The sequence below is a fragment of the Eupeodes corollae genome, chromosome 1, assembly GCF_945859685.1.
Source record: "Eupeodes corollae chromosome 1, idEupCoro1.1, whole genome shotgun sequence".
In the NCBI taxonomy this organism is placed as follows: domain Eukaryota; kingdom Metazoa; phylum Arthropoda; class Insecta; order Diptera; family Syrphidae; genus Eupeodes; species Eupeodes corollae.
The window spans coordinates 52140751-52154827 of NC_079147.1; the positions used below are offsets into that span (position 1 = coordinate 52140751).

Genomic DNA, 14077 nt, shown 5'->3' on the forward strand with positions numbered 1-14077 from the left:
ACTTCGCCCCAAACAAAAGCATACGCATTATGAGTACTGTTGCCACATTATTTTTATTAAACAAAATTCGAGTTATCGAGTTTATGTTCGTGCTAAAGGGTCCGTTTCATGTAAAAGGTTGAAAAACACTGCTCTAGAACTAAGCTTTAAACACGAATTTCAATAAATATAAATGTCCTAAAAACAATAAAAGTGACACTTTTGTTAAACTAATGGCTGATTGAAAAACGTAATAAACGTTTCAGCCCGACAGTTCTTCATATCAGATCGTCTCGCTCGAATTGTTTTAGCGTTCTTCGCGTTAATAGAAATGGAAACAAGAAAAATATATTTCATTTTTCGAAAAAAAGCTACGTTTCAAAACAATTTCTTACATTTCTGCTTGAAATGTTTTAGCTCTTAAATATGGCAGATTTAGAAAATTGTTCGAATCTTGGAATGCTTTCATATGTAATGAGTCATCCAAATTAAATAGACCACAACTTGCTGGACCACAGTGTTCTAAAATAGTTTGATAACTAAAGTTGTAACTTTAGCAATTGAAATCTTTAAATGTAAGGTTAATATACACATTATGTTATTCAAATTTTGTTAGCCTTATTTACAAAACATTAAAGAACATTTTAAAGCGGTGAGTAAAAACTCATCTAAGTGGGTGACCCCCCCCCCCCCTCCTCTTGATAAAAAGTCTAGATCCGGTCTTTTTCATACGCAACTCTTGATCGAAGTTCTCCGGTTCTTAGTCTTCTACTTTTGTCACTTGATTTCACAAAAGATTTTCAGGGGAGCACTTCGGCTAACCTTTATACTGAAACAAAATCTTTAATCTTTTGAAAATGTGTAGATGATATAGATCATCCCATTTAGCCAACCCACAAACCTTGATTTGGTTCGTTCAGCTTTCGGCTGAACCAACATGTTTATTATGTTATTATAATTACATGTTGAAAGCCACAATAAAGTTAAAAGTAATTCACTTTAATTTTAGTTCTTTTTAAACAAAAACCGACCGTTAGATTAAAACTACAAATAAAATACATGTGTACACTTTTCTATAGTATACCTTCTATATTTTAATTGTTATCAAACTTGAAAATTAACAAAATACAAATTTTCATTAAATCTTAACTAATTCAAATTAAAAAAAAAATCTTTACAAATTGAACATAATTTGATATCGAGTGATAAAATTTTCATCTTGTAAATTTCTTCTTCTTCAATTGTTCGCGTGTCACTTGTTTGTAGACCTTTTGGCTGGATTTCTCTTCGTTCAATTCTCTGTAGTAGCCATAACCACCTCCACCTACACGTTTCTCGGGACGTTTTCTTCTAAAACCAATCTTCAAATCAACCACTGGCGGCACTAGGAATCCAAAACTTTTCGCCACCGTTTGTAAGTCCAGAGTGTTCACATCGAATATTGTTTTCAATTGATGCGAATCATATGCCCGAACGTATCCCTTGAATGCCTCCTTGGCCGATTGATTGAGGAAGTAATTCTTCGAAATTAGTTTCTCCAACTGAAAGAATAACAAACAAAGGAATTAATTTATTTCATATATAATTGAACACAGTGATGGGTGCACAGCACATTTCATATCGAATGACATAATCAGAAATCTTAAACGCACTCGAAGAAGGGATGGATTCTTTGAATTGGATTGATAAATTAAATAAAAATCATAAATAATGAACTAACGGTAGTGCGATGGAATGGAAAAAGATTACGTGCTTTAAGGGACAGTAAGAAATTGATTTATGCACGTGGGTGTATAGGAGGCAGATCTAAGACATCTGAGCATGACGAAATTCTTGTCAAACAGATGTGCAAAGAAGACTCAGCAAATATTTCAAAGATTTACATATATGTATGCATTCTATTAAAATTAAATGCATGCATTTAGGAAGGAAATCCATAAGACCCTGTAGTACATAATGTTGTTCTATGTACGAATCTAGCACGTATATTGGTTGTCTTTAGTCGATTTTTGGTAATTTTTGTATGCTCAAGACAACTTTTGACGAAATTGATTTGCTTAAGTGAGTGAAGGACTTAAAATGTATCAATTCTTGAGCTGACGAACTGAATGGGTAATAGGAGGTTTAATTTTAATAGATCGGCAATTGAAGCTTTTGACATTTAAAAAGTAAAAACTAAGAATGGAACGATACTCACTTTATCAACACACTTAAATCGTAAAAATGGTTAAATTTTGCAGCCACATGTTCGAAAAACTAAAGTTCTGTCCGGTCGTCCAAAGACTCCGTCTTGCGTGGCCACAGTGAAACTGGTTGTCGAATTTGAGGTGTTTTATGTTTTTAAAGTTTAGTTGACATAAGAACAACAACAAGCTATTCAATCATCAGCAACATCGTGTCTTTGGGTTCTTAAAATCAAAGGTTAACAAAATTGTCACATTTAGGAATCGGAAAATTCAAGAATAATACTTAGAAAGTTTGTTCACCCTCAACACAGTGTTATTAGACCTCAATTATTTGAAAACGGAGCTGATGCAACTGTTACTGTTAATGGATTCAGCTACTGAGCTATGATTGACGATTTTTGTATTGCAAACAAACCAATCGCAATTTTGCAGGAAAAGTTTCCTTACAGTAAGATTTTTAAAAAAGGGACACAAATTGCTGATATTGATGATGAGGACATGTACAGTTGATCGTGAAAAATTTTATGAAATGGATTTCCGACTGTAACTGATGTCGAAGCAACCATTTGGTTGATATCGTTTTCCGTTGTTAATTACATAATTCCTCTTTACAGTGAAATAAAGATTCAATTAATATTCCTAAAATATAATAGAAACCTCCTATTGAAAAACACTGGTAAGGTTAGGTTGAAGTGGTCGTTAAGAATGAAGTGGGATATACTTGGGCCAGTTGTTGGCTCATTGTGATACTACTTGAATCTTGAGTCCTTCTTTTAAACTCAATGAAACCAATAGAACTTTCTGGTGAAACGTAGGGACCAACATATTAGTGTGTTGAGATCGTTATAGAAGAATTCTCCTAGGTAAGCCTTTCTTTTTTGAGCATGTACAGAGGAGGCGAAAAACTGTTTCTTCCTCCTCCTCGTTCATACGGCTTCTACCAGTCATTTAAGAGTACGCCTAATCGCATTTTTTTATAATTAGCGAACACTAAAGGGGGTTTTGTATACCTTTAATATGTCAAAGACACGTTGTGAGCATTAGGAAAAGAGGGAAAGGTTGGATAGGAGGTGTCGGTGTATATTGATTTTGAATTCCTGAACATTGCAATGACAGGGAAAGATAGAGCATGGCAAGGCATTCCACATTCGAGTACGGCTTAAAAATTAATCTATGTACTTCATAGTACGACCGAAGTTGGGCTCAAGGGTAAAATGATGGGCATTCTAAGAAGCGCGGGTATTACGGTTAAATTGTTTAATGGGAAGAATGCAACTGGCTCTTTCACTACAGCATAGTCCGTTATAATGACGGTAAAAAAGGACAAGGTGAATCCTAGCTTTCGTCCTTATCACGACCTGAAGAATTGAGTCCTGCAGCACCACTTCTACCTGCGTAACGACATAACGCAGTGGCAATCCGAGAACCTCGGTTTTACCTCGGTTCAATGACAAAAACTTGGCAAATGCCATCATCGCCGGGCAAAACGGGACTAATACCCTATTAGCGACGAAGATAGAGCTCAAGCTCATCTTCGATTCATTAAAGAAAAAGAAGTCAGCAGGGGTCGATGGTATACCCAACATTGATGATTGCCTATGGGTGCCTGGTATGGTTCAACGTTGCCCCATCTGAAATGGAAAAGATTCGGGTGTTTGAGACTACACAGAACATCAGAGTCGGAGTACAAACATAACTATTCCAACCAGGCTCTATACAACAGAGCCAACATAAACAAAATATATAATTTCTTGCTGAAGCTTGGTACTACTAACAGTTTAATTTTTGGGGGTTACTACCCCAACAACAAGTACTACGAAAGTGCACGTTTAAGTGGCAACATTCCGCCCGAAGCTTTTCTCTATTTAGACAATCGAGGGCTGATACAGGATAGGGTGGCGGTTCCACGAATCTTCCTCGTCAGCCGTAAAATTGTAGATAGGCGACTCCTTTATAGTCGAGACGTCCTCGCACTGGACGGAGCTGGGTGCCTCCGGTTCAGTAGGACTTTTTCTGATAGGGACCGATGAGATAGGGTAAGACAGGAGAACCAGTTTTGGTAGCTTTAAATTGAGAATGTCATTTAAAGTTGTCTAAGGCGTTTGGTCTTGGCCGGCTTACTTAAAGATTAGGTTAGGGACAGCCAGGGTGGCACAAAAAAAAAATTATAAAAATTATTATAGTAGTTTTAAGTATTTTTAAGTAGTATTATTGGTTTCGGTTAGTTTTAAGTAGCTTAAGTATTATAATGGCTTTCGGTTTTTTTTTTTTTGTATTTAGTGTTAAGTTGTATATAAAATAAAAAATAATGATAAAGAAACTAAGTTTTTTTTTTTTAATTTTCTTAGTTTTAGATTAAGTTCTTGTTATTTATTATTAAAAATTGTTCTTAGGCCGAAAGGCAGTAGTTATAAGATAATGAATTAACTTAGAGCACCCGCATAGGGCCAGTAAGACAATTCTTAAGTTTTTGAAATGTACCTTAGTTTTTTTAAGAGTTTTTGTCTAGCTTTAGATAGCTTTAAGATTTTGATAAACAAAAAAAATCTTGTGATGTTATTCCACCTGTTGTTGGTTTTTTTATAGCTTATTACTGTATTACTAAAATCTTACACGTACCGTTTGGTGTGTCAGCGTTAGCCAAACGTGGTAAGATGGCAAGTTTCTTTGCTTTGTTTTGTTTGTTTTTTTTTCAGCCAAGACAAGACTTCTTGTAAAACCCTGTATTTATTTTAATAAACAATTGAATTCTTTTAATAAAGAAGTAAGAGAAAATTGAATTCTATTTTGTTCTTTCTGAACCTGAATTTTTTGCTGCATAATAAACTGATGTTGTAAGAAAAAACTGATGTATTAGCGTACGCAGATTGAACTTTTATCGACTTAGAATATCATCAAATCTGGTAATGCAAGATTTGGAAATAGGGGATACCTTAAACATTAGTATGGAAAGCATTAGCAAAATATTACATAAATACTTAATTATGATCTAAGGTCCTTCACGTTGGAATCCGCATATTTTAACGCTCACTCAAAAAAAAAGGATTGAATTTATTTTTGTAGGGGACTGATCAAGAATTTGAGTGATGAATTATGGATATTTTCTTATCATATTGAAACTAAACAGATGCTTATACTGGAGGTACTTCCAAAATAGAAACAGTTTCGTTTTTATAACCGTAAAATATAGAATAAAGTAATTTAGAACAGAACACAAAAAAAATTATGGCATAAACAAGTATTTTCTATACTAAAGCTCATATAATGTTTTATTTTAATTTAAGTCTTAGTGTTAACACCCATTATTTAAATAAAATTATACCTATAAGTGGGGAAGGGTCAAAAGCAGTTTGAGGTTATAGGTGTTGTTTGAAATCAAATAAATTTTGATTCGAATTGACCAACCGAAACATACAGGTCAGAGGTTTTTAAATGCCATATAAGGTGTGGTTTGTTGTTAAAAAAGATCAAAGGCTTTTGCCAAGGAAGGTATTGAAGTGCAAAACGAAGAAATCTTCGATCAATCTTTTCTATTCTTGATATAGTAAGAAGATAGTAATGCCTGTGAGGTGTTTTATTGCGTTTACGCGAAAATATCATTGTCTGGCATTTGTTTATGTTCATTTCCATTTTATAGCGCTCTTAGAGTGATTGAAACAAACCAAGTTTTATAATGTAATGATATAAGAAACCGTGCTGTACAGGGCTAATAAGGGATCGGCTTAAAAATTGTTGGGATATGAGAAAGTAAGATTTTTGCATCCACTTTCGAACCCAACTTGTGAATTGGGGTTATAAAAGATGTTAATTTAGATAGAGGAACATTTTTTTTAGAAAAATGGCAGGAAGACCACAAGAAGAAGAGGTATCTTTTGCCGAGTGGCTATAAATGGTGCATACCAATATTTTTTGAATTTTGTTGAAAAAGTTTCAGCTTTTTGTTTTCTCCCAATTTGATTCAACCAAGCTGGAATATAGTAGTAACATTATGGAGAAGTCTTATTTCCATATTCGATTTTTGTCAAGTCGTACAGACGGAAACGTCATGATTGGTAAAATATACGTTTTTACAGCTTTGGAGCTGTAAACTGAATCCATATGATATCAGCAAGATTTTTTAAAGACTACAATATTAAGATGGGCTTCTACAACCAAAAAGCTAAGTAAAATTATCATATTTCTTAGTTAGTTCCCGTAATATCTATCAACTACATTTCTTGTAATTTAAGTGAAGAGCAGTAGAAAACATGTCACACTTGCTTCGCCTTCCGTTCTATTTTAGCTGAAAATTGTAAAGAAGTAACCGAAAACAAGCAGATTGTGTTATAATTTTCCGCAAATAATACTTAGAGTAATTTGCTTTTCTTCTTATTCAAGTCAGTTCAACGCTAACCTCTCTTTTTACTATTTTTCTATATGAAATGTATTAAAATATCTAAGTTCTTAGAACACTCACCTGCAATTGAATATCAGCAATTTTATTCCATGAAAACTCGAACTCATTCAATGGCACTTTAGCCATTTTCAAATATCTCAAGAATCCCAATTCTTCGGGTCTTAAAATAAGCAATGCATGTCCTGAACTACCTTGTCCACGAGCCGTTCGGCCAACACGATGGATGTATTCCTTTGGATCATCTGGAGGATCATATTGAACAATCCAATCAACTGCAGGAATATCCAAACCACGAGCTGCTACATCTGTACACAACAAGATACCCGATTCAGCATTGCAGAACCCAAAGAAAGTTGTTGTTCGCTTGGTTTGTTTTTGTTTTCCCTAAATCACAAAAAGATATATTAATTTATCTGACATAGTTAAAATAGAGAGAATTAACTTACATGAATCGATGTGACTGGAAGATCAATATAGTTGAATAATTCATGATGATATTTAACAGACATGCACGATGAAAAGAATACCATAACCTTCTTCTTGCGATTCTTTTTCAGGAACGTAAAAAGCACTAATAGACGTTTTTCAGATGGACACACAATGTAGCCCTGTTCCAAGCCACTTACTGTAGCTGTTTCCTCTTGATCGTCGACCCCAACATAGATTGGTTCTTTTTTCAAGGCTAATTTCGAAAGGGCATCGATTTTGTCGGTTTGTGTGGCAGAGAATAACATTGTTTGGCGGCGTTCTACATTTTGGAAGAAAGATGAAGTAAGTATTGTTCATAGTTTTTAAGTAATAATTAATAAGTAATAAGACTTTAAAGCAAGTTAATACAATACAATACAAGGCTGACGTAACAGCTTAACAAGAGAAACGATGGACAGGGAATACTGTTTTACGGAAGAGAGAATATGACGTATACTACAGCTTTCATACGAAACACCATGTGCTCGGAATAGGTTTCCTAGATAGAGAAAAAATTAAGTCTACTATTATCGGCTTTAACCTTATGAGCGATATATAACCATGAGTTCAATAGTGGATCTTTAGCTAAGCAAGCCATAATTCCGATATTTACAAAGATTTACTTTTTCAAGATATGTATTTCTTAAGCTTATTTCCATATTCTTGGAAGAAGGGAGGTAAGAGTAATTGGACGACAGCCAAAGGGGGAGGAGGCTTCGCCTTTTTTAGGACAAGTAAGGCGTTTTCCATCCCGTTAAAAAGATACCCGTAGAATAGGACAGTTCGTACGCAGTTGTTGATGACCTTGAAGAACACTCCTTCAGAACAATAGAAAATACTGTTCTCAAGCAACTGAAAAAAATTGATGAAAAGATCAAACTTATTAATGAATTATGCCCTAAGGGCTAAGTTTGATTACCAAACACAAGGAGAAGAAGAAGACTGGAAGACTGCATCTGGAAGAGCCAGCATGGCATTTGCCGAACAAGTATCTTCTTCTTCTTCGTTTCCGGCTGCTAGCAGCACTTTAGCTACTCCTGGAGCATAGGGCGGCAACTAGTTCCTTAAATCTTTCTCTATTCCTAGCACGATACCTCAGCTGGGACCACATCTCCAAGTTTTGGGACCGAGATTCCTTCATGACAGATGATCTCCATGTTTCTCTTGGCCTTCCAGGCCGCCTTCTACCTTGAGGATTCCATTGAAAGCACTGCTTTGGTATGTTGTCGTCCCGCTTATTCAATGTATGGCCAATCCAGCGCCACTTTCTCTGTTTGATTTCAACATCCACTTTTGTTTGCCCAGTCTTGAGCCACAGTTCATCGTTAGATATGGTTTGTGGCCACCGAATGTTCAGGATGTAACGTAGACAGCGGTTGACAGAAGTTTGCAACCTTCTCAAGATTTCAGCAGAGCACTTCCACGTTTCGCAAGCTTATAGCAGCACGGATTTTACGTTCAAACAGCTTTAACTTGGTACGGAGCGCTATTTTCTTGGAGTTCCACGCTTTAGAAAGCATTCCGAAGGCACTACGGGCTTTATTTATTCTATTGTTGACATACAGGTCCGTTTCACCACTTGTCTCACAATAACCTGTTGTTGTTGGTTTTGGCTGGTGTGCATTAACTTAGTCTTACTGGCATTAGTTTTAAGCCGGCCATCTCCCCATTTTGTTCAAGAGAGTGGCACGTTTGGCTGAGGTCTCCATTTCTGTTTGCCATATGTCGTCAGCATAGTCCAAATGGCTTGATGTTTCCTTCAGGCGCCATTGGATACCCAGTCTCTCGTGTTCACCCACCGTAGCAGTCATAATATCATCAATAGCAAGCAAGAACAGAATCGGTGACAATACATCACCCGGTCTTACTCCCTGTCGCACTTCAAATGCGTCGGAAAGCTGTCCATTGTGCAAAAGGAAACACCTTGCGTTGTTGTAAGACTCTTTTATTATAGCAACAATTTTATCAGGAATGCATCTAGCAACAAGCGTTATCCAGATAACACCACGACTAACGCGAACGAAGGCCTTTTCAAAATAGACGAACATGAGGTAAAGCGGCGATTGGTACTCCGACGATTGTTCAAGAATAATTCGCAAGTTTCTAATGTGGTCGAAACACGGTCGACCACTGCGAAATCCCGCTTGATGCCTCTTGAGCGTAGACTCGATCTTAGATTTTATCCTCTCGAGAATGATGGTTGCCATTAGCTTTGGAAATACGGACAGAATGGTGATTCCACGCCAGCTAATGCAGTACTTAAGATCACCTTTTTTTGGTAGCTTGACGATTGTCCCGTCCTTCCATTCCCTGGGAAAGGTTTCGTTTTTCCAAACAGACTTAAAAAGTGGCAACAAAATACCAGCAGCCAAGTCGGGGTCTGCTTTGAGGAATTCGGAAGGTATGCCATCCAGTCCAGCTGCTTTGTTCTTTAAAAGATGTATCGCGGTTCTTATTTCCGTGCATGTTGGGGGGTCATTATTTATGCTTCTGGTAGATCAACGTATGTCCGGCAGTTGATGATTTGCATTAACATTCTGGTCATCGTTCAGCAATGTACAGAAGTGCTCCTTCCATCTCCACAATTGATTTTCCATTGACCATAAAGGCTACCGTTCGTGTCACGAACAGGATGGTTGGCCTACAAGATCTTTAGTGGTTTTGTACAGCATCCTCGCCTTAACTATTCTTGAAGCTTCCTCAGCGCTTTCTGCAAATTGTATATTCTGGCCCTCCTACCTCGTCTCACACACCTGCGCTACCTTTTGAACTACTCTATACTCATTTCGCAAAACCGTTTTTCGATGAGCATCAGCTTCATTATTTATATTTATTTTGAGTGATCTAGAGAACAACCGTCGTCGGTAACAGGACATCAAGTCGATCACTCAGCCAGCGGATTTGGTGACTTCGCTGGTGTCCGATTGGAGTGTTGGCGATGAGGCTAATGCAGACGACATACACCGAGGGAAGTCCTTCGCCAGCAAAAAAGAAGATAGCAATTACTGCTCAGCAGGCCAATGTTACGCTAGCAAAGCCAACAGCTCAACCTTCTAAACCATCGACGGCTGCAGCTAAACCCGCACAGCCAATCAAATCAGCTTTCCCAGTAAGGGCAGCGGCCAAGGCACCACAGAGAACAATTCAAAAACCAGAGCCTTCCACAGACAAGGATAGAGCTCCAGCGACCTCGACTGCCGGTTCAGCGCCGCCCTTAGCACCAGCGCCAGCATCAAAGAAAGTCATAAATACAGTTCAGCCAAAGAAACTGATTAATGCTGATAAGAAACAGCCAGACCAGCATCCGCTGTCGACATTCAAGCGAACCAGAATCATAAAAAGAAAGACTCAGTTCTCTTATGCCAAGCTGGTGAAACCAAGTACGCCAGTTACCCCAAAGAAGGAAAAGGTTGCTACCTCAATAAAGTTGAAAGAAGACGTCGACGAGGTTTCGAGAGCTGGAACGCCGCCCATCAAGCGACCAGAATCTACAACCCCATCGGTGAATGGAGGCAACAGAAATTAGAATTCGAGGCAGATCGATAGGCTGTTGGGCGATGAGGAAGCCATAAATATGTTGTATTTCTTCGAGACCGAGAAATCCAAGCGCACACCGGACACTGAGACGAACTCATCGAAACTTTCGACCGCTCGTAAAACAACAGTAGCTGCAGCATCACTTTCACCAGTTGAAAAGCCTTTAGTGACGCCGCCAGCAAAAAAACAAACTATTGTTGCGAAAAACCGCAAAACAAAACCAAAAGCATCCGCCTCTTGGGTTTGGGATGTGTACAAACGTAAAAAGCAACAAGACGATAATGCCATGATCATCCGTCGTCGGTCGAACAGTTCGTACTCGAGTTCGGTCAACATCAGAAATGAAGCAAGCATCAAAAACAGCAACACCAACAGCATCAGCAAATGCTTCCATGGCGGCAGCGGGAACACCCAACACCCCAGAAAGTGACGATCAATTTGAGTTTGCCAAGCCCGAGAACAAGTCGTTAAGTTAAAAGTTAAGTGATTTTGGTGAATCCATTTTCAGCCGATATGAAGAGAGCTGCAACAGCCAAGCGAAATGCCAAGAATTCGCCAAACCCGGAAGACGATGCCGATAATTAGGAAGCAAAAGAAGATGTTAAAATTGTAAACATTGGAAATTTTAGACAAGTGACCTTCAATACACATCGCGCTAAGTTAGCAAATACCTTAACTGTTGCGCTGCTCAACGAATTGTGCAGAGTATTGAAAGTCTTGGACGATGACACAGAATGCAATGCTGTATTGATGCTATCAGAAGGTCAAAAACTTGTGTTAGGGAATCGATTTTACCGATCTTACTGTAGGGACGGTAGAAAAGAGAAAAAATGCTGCTGTTTAATAGGCAAGAGCAGTGAAAAACTTCCTTATGACTATGGCTGAATTTAGTAAGCCATTGATAGCATGCGTAAATGGCTCCAACTCTGGCCTGGGAGTAACAATGTTACCTTTGTTCGATGTAGTAATTGGCAGTGAAAAAAGGGACCTATAAAACACCTTATGCTAAAATTGGACAATTACCCGAATTATATTTTATATTCTCGGAAACAACTTAAATTCGTTCAACTTTTAAAACAAAACTTCTGTGGCTATCGGAAAAATTACACTCAACAGAAAAGTCACTAGGCCCTGGTTCTTTAAGGACTGTTGCACCACTTAATTTATTTATAACGAAGACCTAGAAATACCAACCTATAAGTACACAACGCGTGTTTAGTTGCTTTGTTCATAGATTTTAAAGATCACCCAAACTTAGAGCTTTGTTAACCGAATTTAGGAAAGGAACGCGACAATCGATATGAAATATTCCACGCTTGAAGTTTTCAAGGAAAAGTTTGATGACTGCCGCCGTAGGCACCGATTATTTGAATTGAAACTGTATCCATTGCATGTGTAGTCGTAAAAGACAAGCACTTTGAAAAAGCTTAAGATTAAGTTTGGATCTGTTGTTGCCGGAATAACCCCGAGTATATTGGACTAAATTATTAAAATTTAGATTGACCACTGAAAGCACTAACAGCAAAGTCGAAACATGCATTTAAATATAAATTCAGCTTTAAGAAAAAATCCAAAACGAATGTTATACCTTTGTTTTGTTTCAACCTTGTTTTACCCTTTAGCCGCTATATAAAATATAAATACCCGGCTAGTCTCTTTTATCTTTCTACTTACTTGGAAGCAAATTGACAATTTGCCTAAGTTCCTCTTCGAAACCAATTTCAAGAATTCGATCGACTTCATCAATAATCAGGCATTGCAGGTTCTTGTAAAGGAAATCCGGAGAATTCTGCAAGTGATCCAGTAGCCGACCAGGAGTCGCCACAAGAATGTTAACACCTAAGACATGATTCCCAATATGTTAATATTATGTTGGATTAGTAAACATTTAAGTCACTTACCTTTTCCTAACTTCTCACTCTCGACCGAACGATTGGAACCTCCCATTACCAACCCATAGGTATGATGATGATGAGCCATCAATTCTTTGAGTACTCCAAATGTCTGCATAGACAATTCACGGGTTGGTGAGATGATGATGACACCTGTGCCATTTCTTGGCATAAACCTTAACTTGTAAATTAGCTCCACAGCAGGTATAAGAAAAGCTAGGGTCTTTCCTGATCCAGTCTTGGCAGCACCAACTAAATCACGTCCCTCCAACAATGGTGGAATGGATTTGGCTTGAATTTCCGTCATGGAAGTGAAACCCATCTCGGCGATTGCCTTAAGGGATTCATCAGACACCAGGCCTTTGAGAGAAGCAAAGGACAAGTCGTCGGGGTCACGAGTGCTGACGTTGTTTCCGTTGCTTTCTCCATTCTCTTCACCGTTTTCATCGGAAGATTCTTCTTCTTCTGGTTCTTCTTGAACGGTGGGTTTTTCAAGTTTTTTCTTCTTGTTTATAGGCTCTGCTTTTGATGACTTTTTGCTCTTTTCTACTGGTGCCTGGACTTCTTCTTCTGCTGAGGAATCTAGAATGAGAAGGGTGCTTTAAGAAATCTTCCTAAACAAAGCCTTCGGCACAATTTAAACATTTCAATCAGTTTTGAATAAGTAGAATATTTCATAAGTACGCATTCCCTGACTAACTAGGGAAGCTTCTTCAAATTCGCCTTTAAATCATCATCTTTTGATTGAGATATTTCTGGATGAATAATTACGCCTTCTTACCATTTTCCTGGGTAACTTCTTGAACAATTTGTTTCTTCTTCTTTTTTGGAACCTTTTTCACTTGTGGAGCTTCTGAGAAGTCTTCTTCTAATCCTAAAAGTAAAGAAATATTTATTTTCCACGTTTCTCTAAAATTCCTAAATCGTTTTAAACTAAGGACATACCATTCTCATCGTTACCGTTTTGTATTTGTCCCTTTTTAACAGCAAGTTCTTTCTTCATTTTTTCTCGTTTTTTGATTTTCTTCATGAGGATTTTTTCGCGAAGAGACATTTTTAAATGAAATTATTTTATTTTAATAGAATTATTAAAGAAATAAACAATAATTGCAGCGAGAAGATGAAAAAATATTGTGCTGTACGCTCGCACGTGTTGGTTTGGCGGTGTGGTGACAGTTCAAATGACATCTATAGTAATTTGGTTAATAGTGTACTATTTTATACTATGCGATAAGTAGATGGCGTTGAAATCGTATTGAGGAAAAACGTTAATCTATCATTAGTACAGGGTGCTATTTTAAATTATTCAATTGAGTTAATCCAGGAGGCTTTTAAATTTCCATATGTAATTTCAATAAGAAAATTATTTATTTTAAGTGGTGAATTTAACGGAGATTGTTATTGTTCAAATTTATAAGTACGGCGCCAATAATGATCTGATAAATAAGATTACTTCGGAGTTTAGCCATATTTTGGATAGTGGATCTATACCAGAAGGGTTTAATCTTTTCTATCCACAAAAGGAAATCCACAAAACCCAGACAATTATAGTGCAATAAGTTTTTTGAACGCTTTATACAAAATTTTTACGGCGATTTTGCAAAGACGACGTAATTTGT

At 37.3% G+C, this 14077-nt stretch overlaps 1 protein-coding gene across 1 annotated transcript; it reads right to left on the minus strand.

Annotated features, from left to right (window-relative positions):
* Positions 1 to 1035: 1035 nt before the first annotated feature.
* Positions 1036 to 13630, minus strand: LOC129941575 (probable ATP-dependent RNA helicase pitchoune). Its single transcript, XM_056050249.1, has 7 exons — positions 13404 to 13630; positions 13240 to 13332; positions 12468 to 13040; positions 12241 to 12405; positions 7008 to 7309; positions 6622 to 6945; positions 1036 to 1520 (listed from the first exon to the last, which is right to left on the minus strand). The coding sequence occupies exons 1-7, from the start codon at positions 13510 to 13512 to the stop codon at positions 1194 to 1196; spliced, it is 1893 nt and encodes a 630-aa protein (XP_055906224.1). The 5' UTR covers positions 13513 to 13630; the 3' UTR covers positions 1036 to 1193.
* Positions 13631 to 14077: the final 447 nt, after the last annotated feature.